Below are 24,663 nucleotides of genomic sequence, written 5' to 3' on the forward strand. Positions count from 1 at the left end.
ATGCTTTGGTCATCACTATGATGATAGAAGGCTAGGAAATGAAAAGAGTGATGATAGATACATGAAGTTCTTGCAATGTTATCACAAGAGGAGCCTTCGGTAAACTCATGATTGATCCAATCCAAGTAGAAACTACTGTGGTAGACATCCTGGGAGTGACCGGGCACACCATCCAAACAAAAGGCCAGGTAACACTAGATTGTGAACTAACAGATGAGGATCAAGTCTGGAGAGGTGATCTAGAATTTTCTATCCTGGACGGTCAATTACCTACAATATCATCCTTGGCCGACCTTTTATTTCTGAAGCAGCAGGCCTTATCTCCATACGCCACTTAACTCTTTATATCCCCACGGTCAAGGGAGGTGTAATGATCAGAGGAAGCCAGAAGGTGGCACATGAGACATATTCGGCTTTATTAGCGATTCGCCCATAGTCTCAGGGAGAAGATGAGGAAGACCTCGTGACAATGGCCTTGGGCGAGACAGAAATGTACCTTTTGGCGGATGAAAAGCAGGTGCGGATGGCAAAAGGACTCAGAGGGGAAATTAATGAGGCAATCGCCAAAGTTCTCCATGATTCTGAGGGTGTCTTTGCTTGGAAAGATGAGATTCTCCCCGGAATTAGTCCAGATATAATCACGCACAAATTGAACATTGATGAGGATGCAATTCCAGTTTCTCAGAAACGGAGAACACATGGCCCTGAAAGACAGAAGGTGATTGAAGAAGAAATCGCCAAGCTTAAACGGGCGGATGCCATTGAAGAAGTTCTATATACCCAATGGCGGGCGAACGTAGTTCTCGTTAAAAAAGCAGGCGGATCGTATCGTATGTGCATTGACTTCACAGACCTCAATAAAGCTTGTCCCAAAGACAACTATCCTTTGCCATGTATTGATATCCTTGTAGATGGAACCGCAAGGCACGCCATGTACTCTTTCACCAATGTGAAATTGAGTTATCACCAAATCCCTATGGAGCCTTCGGATAGAATCAAAACTTCATTCGTAACTCACCAAGCTACGTATTGTTTCAAAGTTATACCATTTGGTTTGAAAAATGCAGGAGCTACCTATCAGCGGATGATGAACAAGATATTCGCGGATAGCAAAGGTGACAACTTCTCCGTCTATGTGGATGATATGATCATCAAAAGTACCACTAAGGAGAAACATGCGGAAGATGTAAATGAAGTACTGGGCGTACTCCAACGCCACAACATCAAACTGAATCCAGAAAAGTGTACCTTCGGTGCCACATATGGGAAGTTTTTGGGGTTCATGATTAGCCAGAATGGAGTAAGTCAAAACCCAGATAAGATCAAAGATGTCCTAGAGATGCAGGCCCCACAAAACATTAGGGAAGTACAATGTCTTAACGGGCGAATCATAGCCTTGGGCAGGTTTATTTCTTGTTCAGCACGCAGATGCCAACCCTTCTATGAGGTCGTCAAGAAGCAAAAGGCATTCGAATGGAACGAAGATTGCAAAAAGGCCTTTGAAGGAATCAAACAATTCCTTACTGAACCCCCCATGATGAGTCGACCACTAAAAGGTGAGATTCTTTATATGTACGTCTCAGTTACTGACAAAGCCATATGTACAGTCATGATAAGGGAGGAAGATGGCCAGCAGTATCCGATTTATTATGTAAGCAAAGTGTTGAAGGATGCTGAAACCAGATATTCCAAATTAGACAAAATGGCTTTGGCCGTTGTCACCACCGCCATTATCCTTAGGCCATACTTTCAAGCTCATACTGTTATAGTTCGGACACATATACCCATGAGAAAGTTGTTACAAAAACCAGACACCTCAGGGCGATTGATGGAGTGGGCAATTCGCCTAGGAGAGTTTGATGTACGGTACGAGAGCATATCAGCTTTAAAGAGTCAAGTCTTGGCAGACTTTGTGAATGAATTCACTGACGAAGGGGCGAACCTCCCAAAAATTCAGGTTGAAGAATGGACGGTGTATACGGATGGGGCTTCCTCATCAGAAGGAGCTGGAATTGGGATTGTGATCAAAGGTCCTCAATATATAAAGCTACGATACGCAGCCAAATTGGATTTTCTGGCGACTAATAATGCGGCGGAATATGAGGCTTTAATACTGGGGCTACGTCTGCTAAAAGAGATTACCCCCGAGCAGATCGTGATCTATAGTGACTCTAAATTAATGGTTAATCAAGTGATAAAAAATTACGAAGTAAAAGACGATGTTTTGGCCAAATACGTCATTGAAGTAAAAAAACTGCTGGATCACTTGGAAGCCAAAGACACTAAATGGGAGCTGGTCCATGTGCCTAGAGGATCAAATACCGAAGCAGATCACCTAGCTAAAATGGTTTGTAAGGAGGAAAACTGGGCGGATCCGCAATGTCCTTTCGAGATCAAAGCGGCCCCAACATTTGTCATGGAGGAAATAGCCCTACTTACAACGGTAGAAGATGATTGGAGGTCAGTCATCCGCCAGTATCTATTGGATGGAACACTACCAACAGATCAAGAGGAGGCTCAGCGAATATTCAAAAATTCGGCCTATTTCTCAGTGATTAATGACTACCTCTACAGAAAATATTTTTGCCATCCTTGGTTAAAGTGCATTTTACCGAAAGAGGGATAAAAAATCCTTAAAGAGCTGCATGAAGGAACATGTGGAGCACATGAAGCATCCGCCTCCATAGTAAAGAAGTCCAGATTAGCAGGGTTCTATGGGCCTACGGCAGAGCTTGACGCACAAAAATTGGTAGAAACTTGCCATGATTGTCAAATTCATGCAAATGAGTCACATACTGCCCATCATCTCCAGAGACCAATCGTTGAGGGCATACCTTTCGTCGTTTGGGGAATAGACATTGTTGGGCCATTTCCAACCACACGTAGACAAAGAAGGTATGTGGTAGTGGCAGTAGATCATTTCACCAAATGGGTAGAGGCAGAAGCAGTATCATCTATCACAGCAGAAAGGATGGTGGAGTTTGTTAAAGACAATATCGTGGGAAGGTATGGCGTTCCACACACCATCATCTCTGATAACGGAACACAATTCAATTGTGTAGAGTTCAAAGCTTTCTGTGAAAAATTGGGCATTCTAAACAGATTCGCTTCTGTTTATTATCCACAATCCAACGGTATGACCGAGGTCACAAATCGGACAATCGCGAAAGGAATAAAGAAGAGATTGGGTGAGCATGACAAAAAATGGGCGGACCAATTGATGAATGTCTTGTGGGCTTATCGCACTACTCCTAGAACAGCTATGGGTGAAACACCATTCGCCCTGTCTCATGGCATAGAAGCTGTAATCCCCGTTGAAATACAGGTCCCAAGTGACAGATTTGCATTTTATTGTGTAGATGAGAACCATCAAAAGTTGTGAGAAAGTCTTGATCAAGTAGAAGATAAGAGAGATAGAGCATATGTCCGTATGGAGGCATACAAACAGCGAAATCGCAACTTATCATGATAAAAGTGCCAAACTTGTGGACCTAAATGAAGGAGATCTAGTGCTTCGTAAGGCTGACAAAATTAATCCCCGGAAGGAAAGGGAAATTTGGGGCTCAATTGGACATGTCCGTATCGAATAGTAGAGAAGATTGGATCCGCCACATTCAAAATACAAGATATGGAAGGACATACACTGCCGAGAACTTGGAATCTCCAAAATCTCAAGAAATACTTCGCCAATGAGTAAAATGCAATAACAGGTCTTGAGTACTCTTTTTCCTTTGATAAGCTTTTTTCCCATTTCGGTTTTTCTTGTTAAAGGTTTTAATGAGGCTCACATATAAGACTTACTGGCTGTAATAAATCTCCTATCAATAAATGAGATTGTTCCATTATTTGTATTCTTTTTAAGAATTTATTGCAGTAATATAAATATTCCAGTCTTAAAACGGAGGGGGGCATCCAACCTTGGATGATCGCCACCCTTGGATGATCGCCATTCAATAAACGGGTTAAAACATTCCTTGGACGCAAGGTTTTTACACTCTCTAATTCTCTTCCCAAAGAAGGGTTCCAAAAAATTCCTAAAGGCGGATCACTTCACCTCAAAGATAAGTAGCAAGTTGATCCCCAAGGCAGCTTTACTTCCTCTAAAAGGAATAAAACAGCTTCTAAAACCTTCACAAAGGTTCACATACTGGAGTATGGCTGGCCACCTACTCCAAATCACATTCTACAGCACTTATAATTTACTCCCTCGTGCAAATGTAAATGTAAAAAGATAAGTGCGCATAAAAGATTACAAAACAATTGTACTTTTTACAAACCATGAAAAACAAACAAATAACTAAACGCCAGCAGGGGTATCTCCTTCAACATTCTTCTCGCCAGACACACTTGCCTGGGATTTTTCCATCTCCATAATTGGGGATACGCCTGCTGGAGGAACTTCCTTTACCGCCGATGACACTCCTTCAGGAGGAACGGTGTCATCAGTCACTAGCTCCTCAAAGTCTCCTGGCTGAGAATTGGTGGAAAGATTGCCTTCTTCTGCAGATCCCTTCATCAACTTCCGAACACGGGTGCAAAGGAAACCTTTAAGGTCCTCCACCTTGTCAAGTTTCCTAACTTCATCTGGTGTTGGAACATTAAATTCAGGATCCACCACATCAAGCTCAGGATAAGTCACCTGAATGTACGCCATAAGCAGCTCGCCATAATAGTAAGCTTGCTCTCCAGCCATGTACTCAGCGTCGCTTAAGGCCTTTTCATGCTTCTTTTTATCCGCCTCAATCTTCTCCTTCAGCTGACTTATCTCGGCATCTTTTTGGGCGATGGCGGATGCGGCGGATACTGCTTCTTTCTCCAATCTCGCTATAGTGGCCTTATCCGCCACCCCTTGAAGAAGCTCCTCCATAGCGCGAATCCGAGTATACATCTATCAAAGAGAAAAACAATTTTATCAAAACGTTATTCTATCAAAACTCAAATCCTCTTTGGTAAGAAGACTCACCGTGAGCAGCTCCATCTTTGACCTTTGAGCATGGGTGGATCCCAGAATCTGGTTATGCTGACTCTGAACCAAACCCAGCTGATCGAAAGCTTCATCCAAGTCATTGATGACAGACTCGTTCTCAAAAGATCCCTGGTCACCATACTTGGTGGACCAGTATCTGCCTAGATCAGGCTTGGCCATCTGCGCAAAAAATATAAAGGTCAAAATTTAGAATCAAAACATAAATGAAAGGAAGATAAGGCGAACAAATTACCTGTTCCATCTCCATCGCAGGAGAGGTGGATCTCAAGGCATCCGTCATCAACTTTGATGCAGGGTGTTTTCTTTTCCTTAAAGGTGGATCAGCTGCCGAATCCGCCGGCCGCTTCCCAGTATCCATCTGATGACCCGCAGCTTGTTCTTTCCTGAGAGCTGCATCTTTCATCCGCTTCCTGCACTTTTCTGCAAGAGCGCGATTGGCCTTAGTTACATCCCTGCCAAAAGAAAACAATAAAGCAATTAAGGTTCAAAAAAGAAACCAAGTTACCTTGGTCAAATTGAGCAATCTTTGAGTAAACGAACTGATCTTCCACACGGCGGACTAAAGGGATATCGCTCATCATGAAGTCTAAAGCATCGGCGTATGACCATGCGCCCACTTTAACACCCTTTAGGATCTCTACCGTGACTTCATCGCTATCCGTTAAAATGCGCATATCTCCCGTCATGTGTAAAGGTCGGGAGTTCCAGAATGATGGAAAACCCAGAGGTTCATCCTCTTTTACCTTCACGAAAAAGAACTTCTCGTCCCAGTAATGGACGTTGGACATTTTTCCGTAAAATGGAGCATACTGCCCAAACTTGGCAAACGTATAGAAAGACTCGGATGTTTGTTTCTGTGGCTTATGTAAAGCTCGAAAGATGCGCGGCGTACACACTACCCCTAAATTGGAAGCAAGATAACAATCCAAAGCCAAATCTAGCCAGCCGTTTGGATGTAACTGGCACACAGTAATGTCAAAGTAAGAGAGGATGTCCGCCATCATCTTTGGTAGAGGCAATTGAAAACCTCTTTCTACATGACTATAATATACAGTCAGGAAACCGCTTGGTGGACTGGCGGGTCGATGATGCGCCTCTGCCAGCTGAGTTTTATAATTCTTTATCCAGGGGAAGCGGTCCGCCAGGTCCGCTAGATCAGCGGCACTTATTCGGGACGAAATGGAATCCGCCCGAGGTGCCTTCTTCCTAAAAGCGGCAGATGAAGAGGCATCCATCCCAGAAAATCTCCTAGAACTACTCGAATGAGTTTGACCTCTATTACTCGCTGAGTTACGCAACTCAGCTAAATCAGTACTAACTGTATGTTCAGAAGAAAAAGAAATTTCTGACGAAAAAGAAGAAGACCAACTAAAAACAACGTCGAAAGAAGAGGTCAAATTAAATAGTTCAACAGTTGCTTCGGAGGACGAAGAGAAACTTCTAAACATTCAGAAATCGGGAAAAAGAGTAAGAAAGATGCACTTACATGAAAAAGCTCTGAAGAAACTCTGGAAAATGCTCTGGGAGAGAAAGGGCAGTGAAAATGGAGAAGAAAGAAACGAATGAGGAAGAAAGAGAAATGGTAGTGAGGAAGACGTGGTTCACTTCCCTCGAGCGGCACGCCAATGACATGTGTCACTCATCGTATAGTATTGAACAGAGCGTTCATTTAATGCTGGTAATCATGACGGCGCAAAGAAACTCAAAAGCCCTAAAGGACTTTTAGGAACTTTGGGAGGGCTTCTGATAACATGGTGATATTATCCCAAGGACCAAAAGGGATATTATCCTCAAGAAACGCCGCGTATTGATTAAACACGGCGTATCGAAGAGATCCGATGGGCTGATCCCCAAGGTTACATCATATGAGATCCGCTGGCGAACCTCTAAGGCGAATCTCCTTGAAAATACGATTCGCCATTGTAATGGTCGAACCAATTCAGAAGTAAAAGCCATTAAAGAGCTATCAATTAGCTAAACAGTCACTTTAAAGAGAATTTATAACTCGCCATTAATGAAGCATTAATAGAACCAAGGAGTTACGACTTCATGACTATATATAGCTTGCCTCACAAAGCTATCAAGGTACACATACATTCACTTACTCTCTTTGTCAATTCAGTTTACTCCTTCGATCCTCATTACTGACTTTGGCATCGGAGCTTCCCCCCGTCGAACCCAACGATGCCCCCACAGAGACGGAATCTAATCGGAAATTCTCCACTTGTTATCAATTATAAACCATAAATTATAAATATGGAAAGTGTTTAGATGAAATACAACCAAGCCTAGTACATAGGAAGAGTACAAGCTAATTAGCAAGTAAAAAGGGAGAATCCACCCTTGGAACTAGCTAACCGGACTCAAAGCCGTCTCCTAGGTCGTGGAGGTGGAACTCTCGAGCTTGGTGACGAATGATGGAGCGGAACTTCGATGGAACGCCGGAACAACCGAACAAGCTCTCGAGGGGGAGAATTTAACTACAAAATCTGAATCTAAATTACAAGGAATAAAAATGTATAGTTTGCTCTCTAGTATGTAGTTGGTGTCTTTTCAAGGTACAAGAGCTTTCTATTTATAGACATCAAGCAAGGGCAAAGTTGTAACTTCTCAAAGCACAAGCATGGAGCAACATTATTTGGTGCAGAAATCCCAGGACACGCCCCGCGTATGGTGGTCTACGCCCTGCGTAAGTGCCCATTCCGTCAGAAATCTCCTGCATGTGGACCAATTCTATGTTTTGTTGTCTCAAACATGCCCTGCGTAGCTGAAGTACGCCCCGCGTGTTTGAGTTTCTGAAACTTTGTTGCTTGAATTGGAGCTTTTACGCCGTGCGCGTGAATGAGTCTCTGAGTTTTTATCATTGAAGAGTTGCTTGGTATGCCGTGCGTATATGATGGTACGCCCCGCATACAAGAGTTGACTCAGGGAGACAGTGCAGTCTTACTTTTCAGGATTAGGCCAATCATTTCCGACATGTGTCATACGCCCCACGTATGGTGGCTTACGCCCCGCGTATGCTGAGTCACTTCCACATGGCGTCTTCGGATAAGGCAATTATTTCTGACACCATGTTTCACGCCCCGCGTAGAGGAGAGCACGCCCCGCGTATTGAGCAGATTTTCTGCTCCTTTGCTCGTACCTGAAATACAAACTTGCGAGCCGAGTTAGCTTGACGTTTTCATTTTCTAAACTAATAAAAAATACGGAAAATTAACTAAAAGTATGAAATTCATTTTTATTTCTTTATTTTATCAAAACGCTTTATTTTTGTAATTAAACTTATTTATTTTATCCGAAATCATCCCGTAAATCACGCTAAAAGATAGGCGTAAAATACCCCTATCATTTTCTGTTCCAAGTGATTTCTGTAACTCAGGGATTTCAGCAACAGTAACATTGTTTGAACAATATAATCATCGAGTTTTTCACGGGTTGAATATAGTTATGATAATCTGGGAGAGGTTAGAAATTTGTTTGAAGTTGCAGTCTTGAGAGAGGAAGATCTGTTCATTGATTATTTACTCTTGACAAAGTTAGAGCAATCTTGACAGCTGACATATGATCAAAACTGATATATTAATTGCTTGTTTTTTATAGTTTTGCAAATTATGTATTGACTCGGCTTGTGAAATGATTGGGGGTCGACTAACATGAACCATCATATAAAACCTAGTGGTTGAGAATTTTGAGGTGTGATTTTTTTTTTCTTTTTTAATGTTAATGCTCAAATTAAAAAAAAAAAAAAAAAGACTATTTTGAATTTCTTTAATAAATCTAATAAAATTTGATACCCGTCCGATTCTCAATTAATAACTATTTTGATTTTTTTTAATAAATCTAATAAAATTTGATATATGTATGATTAATAATTATTTTAAAAGTACTAATAATTATTTATTATTTACCTTACATCGGTTGTTTTATAATAATAAGACTTGTCTTATAAATTTCTTCAATAAATCAAATCACATTTATTATTTACCTTATTTATATCGGTTCTTTAATTAATAATAATAAAACTCGATCTCTTATGAATTTCTTTAATAAATCTAATAAGATTTGATATATTTCAGATTATCTATTAATAACTAATTCAAGTGGGTCTCTTTTGAACTATTCTTTTCCAAGGGGGTCTCTTTTCGAACGGGAAGTCATCGTGATGGGTAGGATTATCACACCGGCAAGCTCGCCCGCCTCTGTTTAGTCTTTCTTGAATGAACAAAATACATTCGGTTAACGCAGACTTGAAAGGACAATCAATCGGTTAATAATAAACAACTAAAAAATATAACAAATAATAAAAAAATAACACCTAAACCAAAAAGACCAAAATAGGCCTTTGATCATTTATGAGTTAAACATTCACCATTCAATCACCACAAAAGTACATTAAAAAGAGACTTTTTTTGGGGATGCAACTAAAACTACCTTCTTTGGAACCCAACCTTTCAGTTCCTTATAGTTTCTTTCTATCACCAATTCAGCATTAATCATCTCCTAATTCCGACACCTCCTACGCTACATTCCCGAAACAGCACCGAGAATGTCAATCTGTGCTGCCAATTATCATACTTGAAGCTCGCTCAGCATGTCACCGTTACCCTTACTCGCTCTGTCATCGCCTTTGAAATCCATCACTCCGGCTGGACCAGCACCGAAGTTGTCGGGGATTCTCATCTTGCTACGTGCACGTCGTGCAGGCCTTGTTATTGAATTCTCCAGTGGGAAATCATCCCTGTTATGCTTTTTCTGCCTTATGCTTAAAAATCCACAAGCAAGAGCTTCTAGTGCTTTAGCGGTCAGTGGTCGGTTTCTTGTGCTTTGTCTCCGGCAGTTCATGCTAGGAGGTTGCTCGGGAGCGGGATGACACGATGAGGTGGAGGTTTTCGGCATACCTGAATATTCTACTGATCCGTTCCCTTCATGGTTCATTCTTCCATTCATTTCTGTTATTAAGAATTCGTTCTCAATCTCTTGAGGCGCGGGAATGTTCAAATCAAACAAAGTCCGGGGTTGAGGTTTCTCATTTCGATGTTCGTCAACAGAGTAGTTGCTACTGAGAGTGCATCCATCGGTATTACTCAGACTGGATGAAGAACTGGTGGATAATAACTTCGCTGCTTGATCGGGAATTGCTGCTGTACAACCAACCTCGTCTTGTTTCAATCTATCATGAACTGCGGCACTGAATGTACTACAGCTCGAGACTGCGCCATCACATTCGGTTAATCTTCGCCTACGTTTTGCGACTGGCGCTGCAGGCTTTTTGTCTTTAGTTCTTCTTTTCTTCGCCAAATGAGCCTTGATGGGCTTATCTGGTCGCATGTCATCGCACTTCGCAGTTTTCTGTTCCTTACCGAGTTCTTCAGGAACCTTGAAACCCGAGATGGTTACTGTGGAACTCTGTTTTAAAGCCTTATTATCAGCACTGTTCTTGTCGGAGGAGTCACCATCATCGACATTGATCTTCGTAGATTTTGAGGTGTGAGTCTTGTTCTGATCAACACACATGTCATGGGATGAATCGGATTCATTTTCAGTATCATCGGAGGAATCATCATCAGTTTCTTCGGATCCAATTCGAAAGGCAGAAATGGTCATTATTTCAACCGGCAAGCTTCTCAATTCTGTCATTTTGGTTTCTTCCCCGTTCAGCAGACTCGTGTCAACCACAGTAAACTTCACCTTTTCTGCACTACGGCTTGGAGTTCGTGGCTTGAGATAACAATGCCGTTGCTTATCTGGAAAATCTCCTCGGTCCAAGGCTTTCTCGTCCGTCCATTCATTTTCACAGCCCTTATCTACTTCCAAATCAAGCTCGAGAAGAGCTGGATCCGAAGCAACTTTATTCAACACATCACTCACAGAATCGAAATAGTGATTACCTTTCACTAGCTTCCTTCTCGAGAACTTCTTGACACCCGGAATTAAAAAGACCAGAGAATGCCTGGACGCCGCAACGTAACCATAATAACGAGGCTGCTCAGAGTGCCACCCTCTTGCAAGTAAACGAGGCCATACAGCTTCCCAGAAAAGGTCATTTGATCGAGCTTTGCTTAACCGATAACCTCCAGTTAGGAAATTCACAATTTCCAAGGGAGATAGGCTAGAGCAAGCTTTCCCAACCGGTATTTCGGGACGGACAGGTGCACCTTGATTTGACTTCTGATGCTCGGGGGGCATTCCGGTTAGGTCTTGCTTCCCGGTACCAATTCCAACAGCCTCAATGAAGGTATTCAGTCCAACTATAGCCTTGACAGCAAATACATACTCTTCTAGTGACATTTTTTCGTCTTCATACCTCTTTGAAACCTACCAACGGAACACATTACGGATTAGACAGAAAAAATTAGAAAAAACTTACAACTTAAAAGTGAAATTCATGCTTTATAAACATCATGCTTATCAGCAAACCTACAACGAGGAGCCCCGACACAACAATATATCAAACAAGTACCAATAAAGACGGCAAAAACATGAAAAACAAAAGCGACTTCTTTCTCGATTTCAAAGGCAAGATTTTGTGATTTTGTGAAGAGCTTATTCTTCATAGTAAACAGATAACCCGAATGACAGCGTTTCGCATCAAACTAAATCACACAAAGAAAGCGAATTGAGCAACTGTGATCAGCTTCCACATAACATGTCATAAAATGCACATTTCTGTGGTGAACATACTGATCAGTGTTTTCGTGGCACGACTGCACATGTGTTTTACACTTAACAAGAGACCGGAACTACTAGAAATACTTGATAAAATACCTCGGTCAAGGCATTTTTGCTGTCCTCCGATAGATGTAAAGACAAACGAGATAGCAGCTCCTGATGAGGGTTTCCTGAAAAAATCTTTTTCCCATATATACATTTTTTGCTTCTTTCTTTCCGGCAACTTGCCCATCGTTGGTATTTTTCGGACCTATAAAACTTCCCGTAATAAAACACAAGTAGTTCTCCCATCGTTTTGGTCTCAACAAATTTATTTACCGGGACAAAATTCCTTCCAAAAATGTATAGACCAAGAAGCAAACTGCCCTCCTCTACATCACTCCACACGCCATCAAGACAACCCGGAACCAAAAAATACCCTTTCCTGCCATGCTGCAAATTCATTTGATCCTTTTCTCCCTGAAGCAAATCCAACTTCGCGGTTTCTTCACCTTCTATCCCAGGCTCTGCCTTAACGCGTAAGTCGTTTTCTTGAAGCTGTGTACTTTTTACAGTTCCATTTGTATTTGACAAACCATTTAAAGGACTAATAAATTCCCGCCATTCGCGCTTGATGTCCTCAACCTTCTCCTTGATCCACATTAGTGAAATAGGCAATCCCACTAAAAAATCACGGGCAGCACCGGGGATGAACGGTGGACTGTTTCTGCTATCAGTAAGAGTGCGGTATGCAGATTTAGATAAAACAGGCGGAATTTCAACCTGGAACTTATCTCCAATTCGAGGAAGCAACTCGAGTTCTCTAGACGCTTCACTTACACCAAGAGGCTCATCTTCAATGCAATTCCAATCATTATTTCCTTGAACATCCATCTGCAACAAACATTCAAACAAAATTAACCCAGATGATTAAAAACAAAGTTAATCAATAATTGCTGATTTGATTCTTCTGTTCTTCCTTTAATCTGAAGCACAGAAAACAATACTAAATATCAAACAATTTCTCTCTGCAATTCGTGTCAGAAATTGACAGCCTAATCTGCTAAATACCAATTTCCAATACACAAATGCAGCATACAGACACTAAATTCAGTTAATTCCAGGTAAAACCCTATATAAATCTCACAATAAATCAAAATAACACCCTTTCAATTCCACAATCTACTTAAAAAAAAACTGTAAATTATAATTGATAAGAACTTTTAACTCTTGTACTCATATGAACAATGAGAAAAAAAAAAAAAAAAAAAAAAACAAACTGACAATGAAGGATACAGAAAATGACTTCTAATTAAACAGTGAGAATTAATCACTATACATATATATTATATATATATATATAGGAAAAAAATGTCTTGCTCAGAAAATTCTACATGGTGAAAAAAAAAGACTGCTGATATAAGGTAAAAGAAAAAAATGGCAACAGTATACAGAAAAATGCTAAACAAGCGACTAATCTCAGATCCCATTTTTGAAAGCAAAGCTGGAAGAACTAATCAGTGATTAAACACGCTAATTAATTAATTAATAGCCAAACAGCATGAACAATCTAGAGGTGTTATATGAACAAAGTAAAAACTTAAAAAAAGAATAAAAATAAAAATAACCCAGAGTTTTATAACTGTTTATAGAGCTGATAGAGAGTTCAGAATTCGAAAACGATCCAAACAAAATCCAGTTTTAAAGAACAAACAAACAGCATTAAATCCTAAATAACCAGCAAAGAAAATAATTAGAAAGATAAGAATTGAGTTACCTCCATTGATGAAACTTGAAACTGGTCGAAACCCAAGTGCGAGAAAGCAACCTGGAGAAATGGGTTACACACCGATTGACAAGTTACAGATTAGGAATAAATAAAACGTGAGCTTTTATACGCACAAGAGAGAGAAAATAAAACTACGCACACAAACACTCATAATAAAAATAAAATAAAATAAATAATAAAATAAAAGATATCGATAGAGAGAGAAAAAGACAGAGAGAGAAGAAGAAGAACCTTTATATTCAGAGGTAGAGGTATGCTTCCATGGCAGAAACGGATTTAATTTTGAGAAATCTATACATACATATATGTGTATGTATATATTATGTATGATGAGAAAGAGAGAGAGAGAGAGAGAGAGAGGTTCTTCTTTGTAGTAGCAGTTTTAGAGAGAGAGAGAGATGGGAAAAATATTATAGAGTTGTTGAGGAGAGAGGAGAGAGAGGGGGGTTTATATTTTTATTTTTATTATTCGGGTGTTGGTATGTTATTTATTTAGATTTAATTTAAAGAAAAAGGAAAATTTAAATTTAATTTTTTATTTAGAGAGAGAAAGGTAAGGTGTCTGGTGTTTTTATTTACAGGACAATGAGATTCTCTTATTTTTAGTGAAATTTTTGAAAATGTGTTATGCATTATATAATTATGGTTTAAAATGTTATTTAGCGTGATTATTCGGTTATATTTGACGCTTTAACTCTTTTAATTAATGAAATTTTATTTAATTTGAATAGAAATTTGACTATGATATTTTAACATTTGGACTTAATACATGATATATTTTAAGATTTATTTACCGTATATTCTTATATATAAATAATTTATTAGATTAAAAATTAAAAACTAAATTTAAACATAAAATATATTAAGTCTAAGTGTTAAAATATCGACAGTGATATATGTCAATTGGATAATAATTTTGTTAGTTCTTATTCAAATTGCATGAAATTTCACTTATTTGAATAATTAAAAGATCAAATATGACTAAATAATAAATAAATGAGAGGCCAAATGATAAAATACATCCTTTAAACTTGTCATTTTCTGTCACCTTGCCTTTTATATTCAGTGGTCAACCTTTCAACTCCTAAACTTAATAATTATAAAATATTTATCCAATTTTTATTTATATGACACATACACGTCTTCTAATAATGCTGGTAACATCAACATATGTCATGTAGGTAAAAATTGATTAAATATGTTATAATTTGTGGACTGTTATTTACCACCACCAAATTACTTATCATTGCCCCACTTTTGTACATTTTTTACCTTCTCATTTTCTAAATTCAAAAACTGAAATTCTCTCAAATTTTTTCGAAATTCAAAAATCCGAACAACATTCATGGGATTTAAAAGCGGTAAAGAAAAAAAGACTAATGATTCCACGGATAAGTATTTTTATTTGAAAATCAAATTGAAAATACGAGTTTCATCTCTGAATTCGGAGAAAAAATTCATCCAAAATGTGCTAAACGGGTGATTCACACCATTCTGCTTAGGTAGAAACGGATGAAATATCTGTTTCTGCCTAGGCGGAAACGGGTGGATCACCCATTTCTACCTAGGCAGAAACGGATCTCCCGTTTTCGCCTTGCCGTTTCTACCTAAACGGAATGGTGTGAACCACCCGTTTAGCACATTTTGGATGAATTTTTATATATATATTGATTAAATAGGTTAGTTTTTGGAGACGAATTTCAATTAGTGTAAATAGGAACTGTAGTTATTCGATTTTCTCGACGTTCTCGGGTCCATTTTTCATAAATCCAATTTTTAGTTCGGGAGAGAGAGGATATTAAATTTTTGAATGGAAAAATGAAAAGGACGAAAATGTCCAAAAAGAGACGGGAATAAATAATTTGGAGACAGTGAATAGCAAAACCTTATAGTTATTGAATTCAAAGGATTAAAGGTGAATATAAAGAGCTAAATGAAAAAAAAAAGTTATAGAGGATTGTGGTGGAGATATTAAATCTAGGCCTAAACCATACGCAGCCCCCTGAACTTGTCACTTTTAGTCATTTTGCCCCCTGAACTTACGGGACGACCCATTTGCCCCTTCAACTATTTAAAAGTGGGATTAATAACCCCTTGTTTTCATTATAACGGAAATAATTATGACATTTCTCATTGCAAGCACCAATGTCATAATAAAAAGGGTTGTGCCCTACTAAAATAACCTGCAAATGAGATTAGTATAGACCGTATACAAGTTTTCTTGTAAAAATTGCATATATGATTATGCACTACTAAAACAAGGTGCAAATGAGGGTATATATATATGCAGGCGGGTTCCAATACTTCCATGAACAATTGTACTAATATTAGAATTTCATTTTGTTTCCGTTATAATAAAAATAGGGGGCTGATAATACCACTTTTAAATAGTTAAGGGGGCAAATAGGTCGTCCCGTAAGTTCAGTGGGCAAAATGACTAAAAGTGACAAGTTCAGGGGGCTGCGTATGGTTTAGACCTTAAATCTATAATAATAATTTCCAAAAATTAAACCTATAATTAATTATTTTCCATAAATTCGAGTTAATAATTTGAGCGTTAAATAATAATTTAGAGAAGACCATATTTAATTTTCTTTGAAAATAATGCAATTATAAAATTTAATGCTTACTGGACGTTACTCCTTAAAAAATGTATACATGCCTATCAAAAAAATAAATAAATAAATAATAAATGTATACATGATGTTGCAATTAATTTCATGGTAAATTATACCAATGGTTATGAACTTTACTTTTTCTTTGAACGCGACTTAATATAAAAGTCACTTAACTTTACATTTTTTTAATACTCGTTACCACTAAATTTTAATTAACTTCTCAAAATGACCCTTAGTCTTTGTTTGGGAGTTTAGAGGTTAATAGGTTGAGAGTTAAAAGGAGGTAATGGAAAGGAAATGAGAGTGATGGAAATGAAAGTTAAAAATTAATCTTGTTTAGGAGTTTATAGAATGTAAATGAGATTTAAAAGTATAAATATGCAGGGAAATGAATGTTAAATTTACTAAGAGACAATTTTTTTTAATAAACTTTATGTTACTTCTGTTAACCCCTGATTTGGAAGTTAGAGTTTAGAGGTTAAAGGAAGTAAATATTTAACTTCCATTAACCTTCATTTACTCTTAAAAAGCAACTTCCAAATAAGGTTAATGTGATATTTAACCTTACATTACTCTCATTTACCTCCATTAACTCCCTCTCAAATAAAGGTTTAACGACCTCAAAATAAAAATATTCAAGAATTAAAGTTAGGGATGTAAATGAATGGGGGCGAGGATTACATGTCCCTGACGGGACGGGAATGGGGACTATATGTGCCCCGTTAGTGGGGACGGGGCGGGGATCAGAAAGGGTATCTCCGCCCCGTATTGTGCCCCGTGGGGATTCCCGACGGATTATCCGTTTAATCCGCGATAACATATTATTAATTATAGAAAATAAAAAATACGCATAGAAAAACTTGAACTATGATTAATTTGATCCAAATGGTTTACCTCTATTTCAATCTATATCTATTTGTTTATCATATTCTCTTTTTTTCTTTCTTTTTTCTTTCTCTATTCTTTTCATTTGTTTCCTTTTTATGAAACTGCATTTTTTATTTTTCAAAATCGTCATTTTTGGAGCGTTCTCTTTCTAAAAATTCAATTTCTCTCATAACCAAACAACATCTAAATGACCACAAAACAAAAAAAAATCAAGAATTAAAATTGCTTAGAATACCATTAATTCTTAGAATTTTTTATTTTGAGACCGTCAACATTGATGTTGAGGTGTTGAATGACTACGAGTATTAAAAAGTGATAAATTTAGTGGCTTTTATGTTAAGTTTTGAAGTTCGGTGACCATATCGTTAAAAAAATCAAATTCAATGGCCATGGATGTAATTACCCATTAACTTCAAGTTTTATTTTAATGACCATAAATTTAGCTTATGTTTTCATTTTAGTAATATAATTTCAATATTTTAATATCGTTAAATTAGTTAAAAGTTATGTTTTAATACAAGAGTTCATAAATTCAAACTTTGTCAAACTCAAATTTTTAAAAGGTTTTCATTTATGTGTTTGGATTTTCTTTCTAAATAACTATGTTGTTATTATTATTACTTATTTTTTATATCCTCCGTGTTAAGTAAAAATCATCAATTGAGTTATTATCGAAAATCATTCGGTTCAATAGTTTCAGACTGTTTTCTCCAAACTCATTTTGAGCTAACATAGCGATCATTATGGTCTAGGTCAAATAGTCACAGTTTATGATTTTACCACATAAGGACTCAACTAATGATTTTTGTCAGAGATTTAATTGATGATTCTGATAATTTAAAATCCTAATTAACTTTGAAGTTTTACTACAGGGGTTAAAATAAGGGTTATGCTTTAACAAAAATTAACAAACCCTCTTATTGATAAAATATGACAGATTAGGCTTGTCTAATATAGTATTTGACATAATTAATTACTGACTCGTCAGAAAAAATATAATCCCACGTATTAAATTCTAGATTAAGAATACAGTTATTTACAAATGTCAAATTCAGTAAAAACAAAAATTGTGATGATTTCATATACGTCTAAAATTCCATTTTATATAATTTAAAATTATATTTTATAGCTTTTTTTTTTTTTTTTTGTAACCAAAGCAGATCGTATATAAAAAAATAGGAGTTTAATATTCCATATGATTACAGTTGAAAGATATATATTTAATAAAAAATGAAAAATATAGAAATTTCTATATGTTTTTTTTATCCACTAAATAATATTTTGACGTATCAAGTGTGAAACATTTATTTATCATTATATGAAAATAATACATTAGAATAAAAAAGAAAAAAAATAATAAAAACAAATTCTAAACATAAAATTTATCAAAAGTCTAAATATTAAAATATCGACCAGTGTCAACAATTTTGTTAATTCTCCATTCAAATTGTGTCAAATTTCACCGAGTAAAATAATTCAGGGAGTAAATATGATCAAATAATAGGTAGATCAAAGGCCAAATGATAAGAATTTGGACAAATCTTAATACCTTCCTCTTCAACTTGTCCTTTTCTGTAGAGGTGTCAAAATGGCTAAAAAGATTGACCTAACCTATTTAATAAATGGGTTGACCCAATCCAACCCATTTAATAAATGGGTTGTAATAACCTATTTGTATAGAGGTCAAAATGACCCAACCCATTTATTAAATGAGTTATATGGATTGACCCATTTAACCCATTTAACTAAATCTAATAAAAAAATTAAACAAAAAAAAAAACGTAGAAACATAAAAACATGAAAATGTAAAAATTACACGGATCGACTCATTTAACCCAATTAACTAAAATATAATATAATATCTGGTTATTCATCCTGTTATATGATATAGTCTCTTAGTGTAATTAAAATTCAATTTAAATTCAACTAAGTACAAAAAGAACTAGCGTAAAAAACCTAGAAATTTGTTCATTTGAATTTCAATTAACATACACGTAAAAAACTATTAGTCCAAATAATGTAATGTTCTATAAAATCAAACAACAACGTAGTAATCATCCAAATCATCAAGAATTTTTGAAATTTCGGAATTTTCAAAATTTCCGGAATTTCAGAATATCTAGAATTTCTGAAATTTTTGAAATTTCAGAATTTTTGATATTCCAGATTCTGAAATTTCAGATTTTGGAATTTCAGAATTTTCTAAATTCTAGAATTTTAAATTTTAGAATTTTTGAAATTCCAGAATTTTCATATTCTGGAATTTCAGAATTTTTGAAATTCTAGAATTTCAATTCTTTAGATTCTGAAATTCTAGAATTCTAGAATTTTTCAAAATTCCAAAATTTCTGAAATTTCAGAATATCTGGAATTTCTGAAATTTCAGAATTTTTGATATTCCAGATTCTGCAATTTCAGATTTTGGAATTTCAGAATTTTCGAAATTCTAGAATTTTTAAAATTTTTGAATTTTTGAAATTCCAGAATTTTCATATTCTGGAATTTCAGAATTTTTGAAATTCTAGAATTTCAATTCTTCAGATTCTGAAATTCTAGAATCTTTCAAAATTCTAAAATTTCTAGAATTTTTCAAAATTCCAAAATTTCTGGAATTTCAGAATATCTGGAATTTCAAAATTTCAAAAATTCAGAAATTTCAGATATTCTGAAATTCCAGAATTTTTGAAATTCTAGAATTTCATAATTTTCATATTCTAGAATTTCAGAATTTTTGAAATTCTAGAATTTCCAGATTTTGGAATTCTTCAGATTCTAGAATTGCAGAATTCTTCAGATTCTGGAATTATAGAATTCTTTAGATTATGGAATTCCAGAATTCTTCAGATTCTGGAATTCCAGAATTTTTGAAATTCTATAATTTTTGAAATTCCAGAATTTTTGAAATTTTTGAAATATGAAATTTCAAAAATTCCAGAGCTATGAAATTCTAAAAAATTCTAGAATTTCGGAATTTTAAATTCTAGAAACTTATTGAATTTTAGAATTTTTGATCTATGAAACCATGTGTTTTTTTAAATTAACCCTTAATTTTATAAGTTTTCTTTTGAGAATATATATAATTTAATATTTCGTGGAATTAGAGAATATTATTTTTTGTTTTAGACGTTTTGTATGAGAAATAAAAAAAAATATTTATTAATTATTAAATAAATGAATGTTTTGATGAAATTATTTATTGGGTTGTCGTCACAGCCTCACATCCTCACATTTTATAAATAAATAAATATATTATTTCAAAGGAAACTATATATAATCAATTGAAAAATCTACTAATATTAAAGAATAAGTATGAAAAGAATAATATGAAGAGAATAATTCTAATTTAGTGGAGGAATAATTCAAATTTCATTCAATAATTCAAATCTACTAATATTAAAGAATAAGTATTTGTGGTTGTTTTAAGATGAATAAGAAAGTAATGGGTGATTCAAAAAAAAAAAAAACTAATGGGTTATTGGGTTGACCCTGCCAAAAACCTATTCAACCCTTTTATTATATGGGTTAAATGGCTCAACCTCTTTATGACCCAGTCCATAAAAGGGTCAACCCTAACCTATTTAAATGATGGGTTAAATGGGTCAATAAATGGGTTATGACTCATTTTGACAGCTCTACTTTTCTGTCACTTAGTCTTTTATATTTAGTGGTCAACCTTTCAACCACCTAGAACTCTACAATTGTAACATATTTAGTCTATTTTTTCCTCCACGGCAAGGGGGAATCCAACATGGGGGCACTGGGGGCAGTTGCCCCCACTGATATTTGGATTTTTTTTAAACTCATGTATTAATTTTGAAGTTTTAGAGGTTTGTTCCCCTTTATCAATGAAAGTTTATGGTTTACTGGTTCTATAATTGATGATGAAGAATGGTTTTAAATTTAATATTTTATTTTTATTTTTTTAATTATGTTTTAAAGCAAAACAACGTCGTTTTATTTAATTAGAACTATGTCGTTTTATTTACAACAAAAATAAAAAATATAAAAAGTAAATATTTAAATGTAAAACTAAATGTCAATAAGGATTGGTCCGAGTGGTAAGGCGTTGAACCTCTGTTTGACAGGTTTGAGGTTTGATTCCCCACTCCGTCAAAATTTAGCCCTCATTGGTAGGTGATCTGTAAATTCCACTGTAAACCCTCATCGAGGTCTGTGGTTTGCCCTGACCTTGGGAGTGGGTAGACCTACCCTTACCTAGACTTTTTTCCTACAAAAAAAATGTAAAACTAAATAGGTCCTAAAACAAATCATCAGACTTTTTTCCTACAAAAAAAAAAAAATGTAAAACTAAATAGGTCCTAAAACAAATCATCAGTCTCTTTTACTCTCTTTAGTTCTTCTTCCTCAATTCCTCTTTCTTCTTAAGCCTAAATTGAAATCTCCAATCCTAAGTAAGATTAAATCAAAATAGGCAGCCAATCCCTCCGTAGTTGGGTCGTTGGTCCAACACTCCATCTCCGATTTTTGCCTCTCTGCTTTGGTATTTTTTCGCTCCTACTTGAATTTTGATTTGATATTTCTGCTACTATTTTACTTGAACTTGAGCCTCTCTGGTTTTCTATAATTATTATTTTTTGGATAAAAATTATTTTAGTCATATTGTTTGCCCCCATAGGGGAGAAATCCTGGATTCGCCCCTTACGGCACATACACGCCTTCTAATATTGGTAATACCAACATATATCATGTCACTGTCATATGTAATAATTCTTAAGTTTGGAGACTGAAATGTTGGTCATTAAATACAAAGTGCTAAGTGATAAAAAAAAAAAAAAAAGAATCCCAGAGAGTGAAAGTATTGAAAAGGTACAAAATAGGGCTATGGTTTTTGGAGAAGTATCAATTTAGGTTTCACGTACAAAATTGTACCAATATAGACTTAACATTTACAAATTGGTATCAAATTAAGCCTCGATAACGGAACGAGACACTGGCATTGATATTACTATGTTAGGTTCTGTCAATTGTATGTGGAGAGAGAAACCATAACTTAACGGAGTAATAGGAATGATGTGTCCACTCCGTTATCGATGCTTAAATTGATACAATTTTTTAAACATTAAATCTATATTGATACTATTTTGTACGTGGAGCCTAAATTTATACTTCCCTAAAAACCATACGCCTATTTTGGTACCTTATCCCAACTTATAATTATTTTCCATAAGTTGAATTAATAATTTGAGCGTTGAGATAACAATTTAGGGGTGTTTGGTAGCTTTTTTTTTTTTTTTATCTCTTGTTTGTATTTTCATTTTGAAAATCAGAGTTTTAGGTATTTGGTTAGACATCTATTGTTTGTCTTTTATAGCTGAAAAATAGTTTTTTTTATAAAAGCAGAGAATCTCTGCTTTTTGGAAAGACTGTCTTTTCAAACAGCAAATGGTAAATCGTAACAAGAAACAACAAATAGCAACAATAAACAACAGGTAAAATAAACGGACAATATTTACACTTTCTTTGAAAACAATGCAATTATAAAATTTTAATGTTTGCTGGATGTTAGTACTTCTTAAAAAAATGTTTACAGGACGTTACAATTAGTTCGGGGTAAATTACACCAATGGCTTTTGAACTTTCTTTTTTCAACGATATGACCACTGGACTTCAAAACTTTACATAGAAGTTACTCAATTATATATTTTTTTTAACACTTCTAACCACTAAATTTTAACAAACTCTTCAAAATGACCCTTAACGATCCCAAAATGAAAATATTCAAGAATTAAAGTTGTGCGAGCAACATTTACCATGAAACCACATTTTTAACTGACCAAAATCATTTTTTTTGGAGCTTTTGCTCTCTAAAAATTCACTATCTCCTAGCCAAACAACACCTAAATGACCTAAAAATAAAAAATTTCATGAATTAAAATTACTTAGGGGGTGTTTGGTTGTTGCTTTTCGACCTCCTGTTAGCCTTTTCACTTTGAAAATGAGAGTTTTTAGGTGTTTGGTTAAACACCTCATGTTTGTCTTTTGTAGATGAAAATTAGCTTTTTACAAAAGCAGAGAATCTCTGCTTTTTGGAAAAGCAGGTTTTTCAAACAGCAAACAACAATAGCAAACAACAAGTTAAACAAGCAGACCCTTAGAATATCATTACTTCTTAGAATTTCTTATTTTGAGGCCATCAACGATCGTGTTGAGGCGTTGAGTGACCACGTGTTAAGTTTAGTAGCTTTTATGTTAAGTCTTGAAGTTTAGTGACAATATTGTTAAAAATAAAATCAAAATTCAGCGGCCGTGGGCATAATTTACCCATTAATTTCAGATTTTATTAACAAAAATAGGTTCGGAGGGTTCCGACCGACGACTCCACCCTTGAATAGGATTGGTTCGGTACTTAATACCCATAAATTTAGCTTATGTTTTTATTTTGGTAATATAATTTATTGTTTAGTTAGTTTTTTTTTTTTTTTGAAAAGATAGTTAAGTTAGTTAAAAAAAAAGAGTATGGTTTAATGCATGACCTCCTCAGTCATAGATAAACTCTCAACCACTAGGCTATCTATTATAAATTTAATATTAATCAATTATTTTTTAATATGCATGTTTCAATTAAATGTGACAATTATTTTAAAACGAATACAGTACCATTGAGGACTCTTAGTGGTTTTCACCTAGTCAGTGACTGACCAAATGAATCTGGTCAGTCGCCAGGCTTTTTAGACCCTAAATTTTACGATGATTTTAATATCCAATGTAGGATTGTAATAAGTATGGGTGAACATGGTTCGATTCGGTAAAAAAACCGAACCGAATCAAATTACTTGTATTTTTTAAGACCAAACCAAACCAAATCATGGTGTGATGACCGAATCGTATTATTTCGATCCGATCCAGTTTGATTCATGTTTGGATGAAACAAGGCATCATAAATCTATTGCTATTTGTGATTCTACTGACTAAACATTATACTTACATAATTAGTTTTTTTGTTTTGTATATATAATTAGTTAAGAGAGAAAAAAACATGTTTAATTGTTTTTTCTTTTCTATATATAATTAGTTAATTAATTTAAAACTTTGTATCTATTTATTTCAATGAGCAAGTGAAAATCATTGTGAGGAGAGAGTTCTTATATTAAGCATCGGATCTTCTATGTCATTCGGAGGACTTTCAATTCACATTTAAAGTCCTAATTAACTTTGAAGTTTTAATTAAGGGGTTAAAATGAGTATGCTTTAGGCTTAATGCATATTTACACTCTTAAACTTGTAGAGTTTTTTTTATCTATTGGCACCCTAAACTTTTAAAATAACATATAGTTGGCATTAAAAACCTATAACACATCTATAATTGGTTTTAAAAACCTATCACACACCTAAAATTTGCTTATTCAGACTTCTTGCACACAACATCGTTGATCTGTCATTTTTGACAGATGAGATCGATGTGCGTGCTATATGTCACCTCATATATCAAAGATGACATCAACAATTTTATGTGCAGGACATCTGAATGAGCCAACTTTAGGTGTATGATAGGTTTTTAATGTCAACTATATGTGTGTGATAGATTTTTAAAACCGTCTACAAATGTGTTATAAGTTATTTTAAAAGTTCAGGATGTCAATAGGCAATATGCATTTAGCCCATGGTTTAACAAAAATTAACAAACCCTCTTATTAATAAAATATGAAATTAGACTTGCCTAATATAGCATTTGACATAATTAATTACGGACTCATCAGAAAAAATATAATCCC

General features: G+C 35.3%; 1 protein-coding gene across 2 annotated transcripts; it reads right to left on the reverse strand.

Annotated features, from left to right (window-relative positions):
• Nucleotides 1-9,305: 9,305 nt before the first annotated feature.
• LOC136219945 (uncharacterized) lies at nucleotides 9,306-13,851 on the reverse strand. 2 transcript variants are annotated; one of them, XM_066007550.1, is made up of 4 exons: nucleotides 13,656-13,851; nucleotides 13,413-13,463; nucleotides 11,753-12,529; nucleotides 9,306-11,302 (listed from the first exon to the last, which is right to left on the reverse strand). In XM_066007550.1, the coding sequence occupies exons 2-4, from the start codon at nucleotides 13,416-13,418 to the stop codon at nucleotides 9,557-9,559; spliced, it is 2,529 nt and encodes an 842-aa protein (XP_065863622.1). In that variant the 5' UTR covers nucleotides 13,419-13,463; nucleotides 13,656-13,851; the 3' UTR covers nucleotides 9,306-9,556. The 2 variants fall into 2 exon arrangements, with proteins under 2 accessions (XP_065863622.1, XP_065863623.1); XM_066007551.1 differs by lacking the exon at nucleotides 13,656-13,851 and having other exon boundaries at nucleotides 13,413-13,542.
• Nucleotides 13,852-24,663: the final 10,812 nt, after the last annotated feature.

The sequence above is a fragment of the Euphorbia lathyris genome, chromosome 2 (assembly GCF_963576675.1).
Source record: "Euphorbia lathyris chromosome 2, ddEupLath1.1, whole genome shotgun sequence".
Classification (NCBI taxonomy): domain Eukaryota; kingdom Viridiplantae; phylum Streptophyta; class Magnoliopsida; order Malpighiales; family Euphorbiaceae; genus Euphorbia; species Euphorbia lathyris.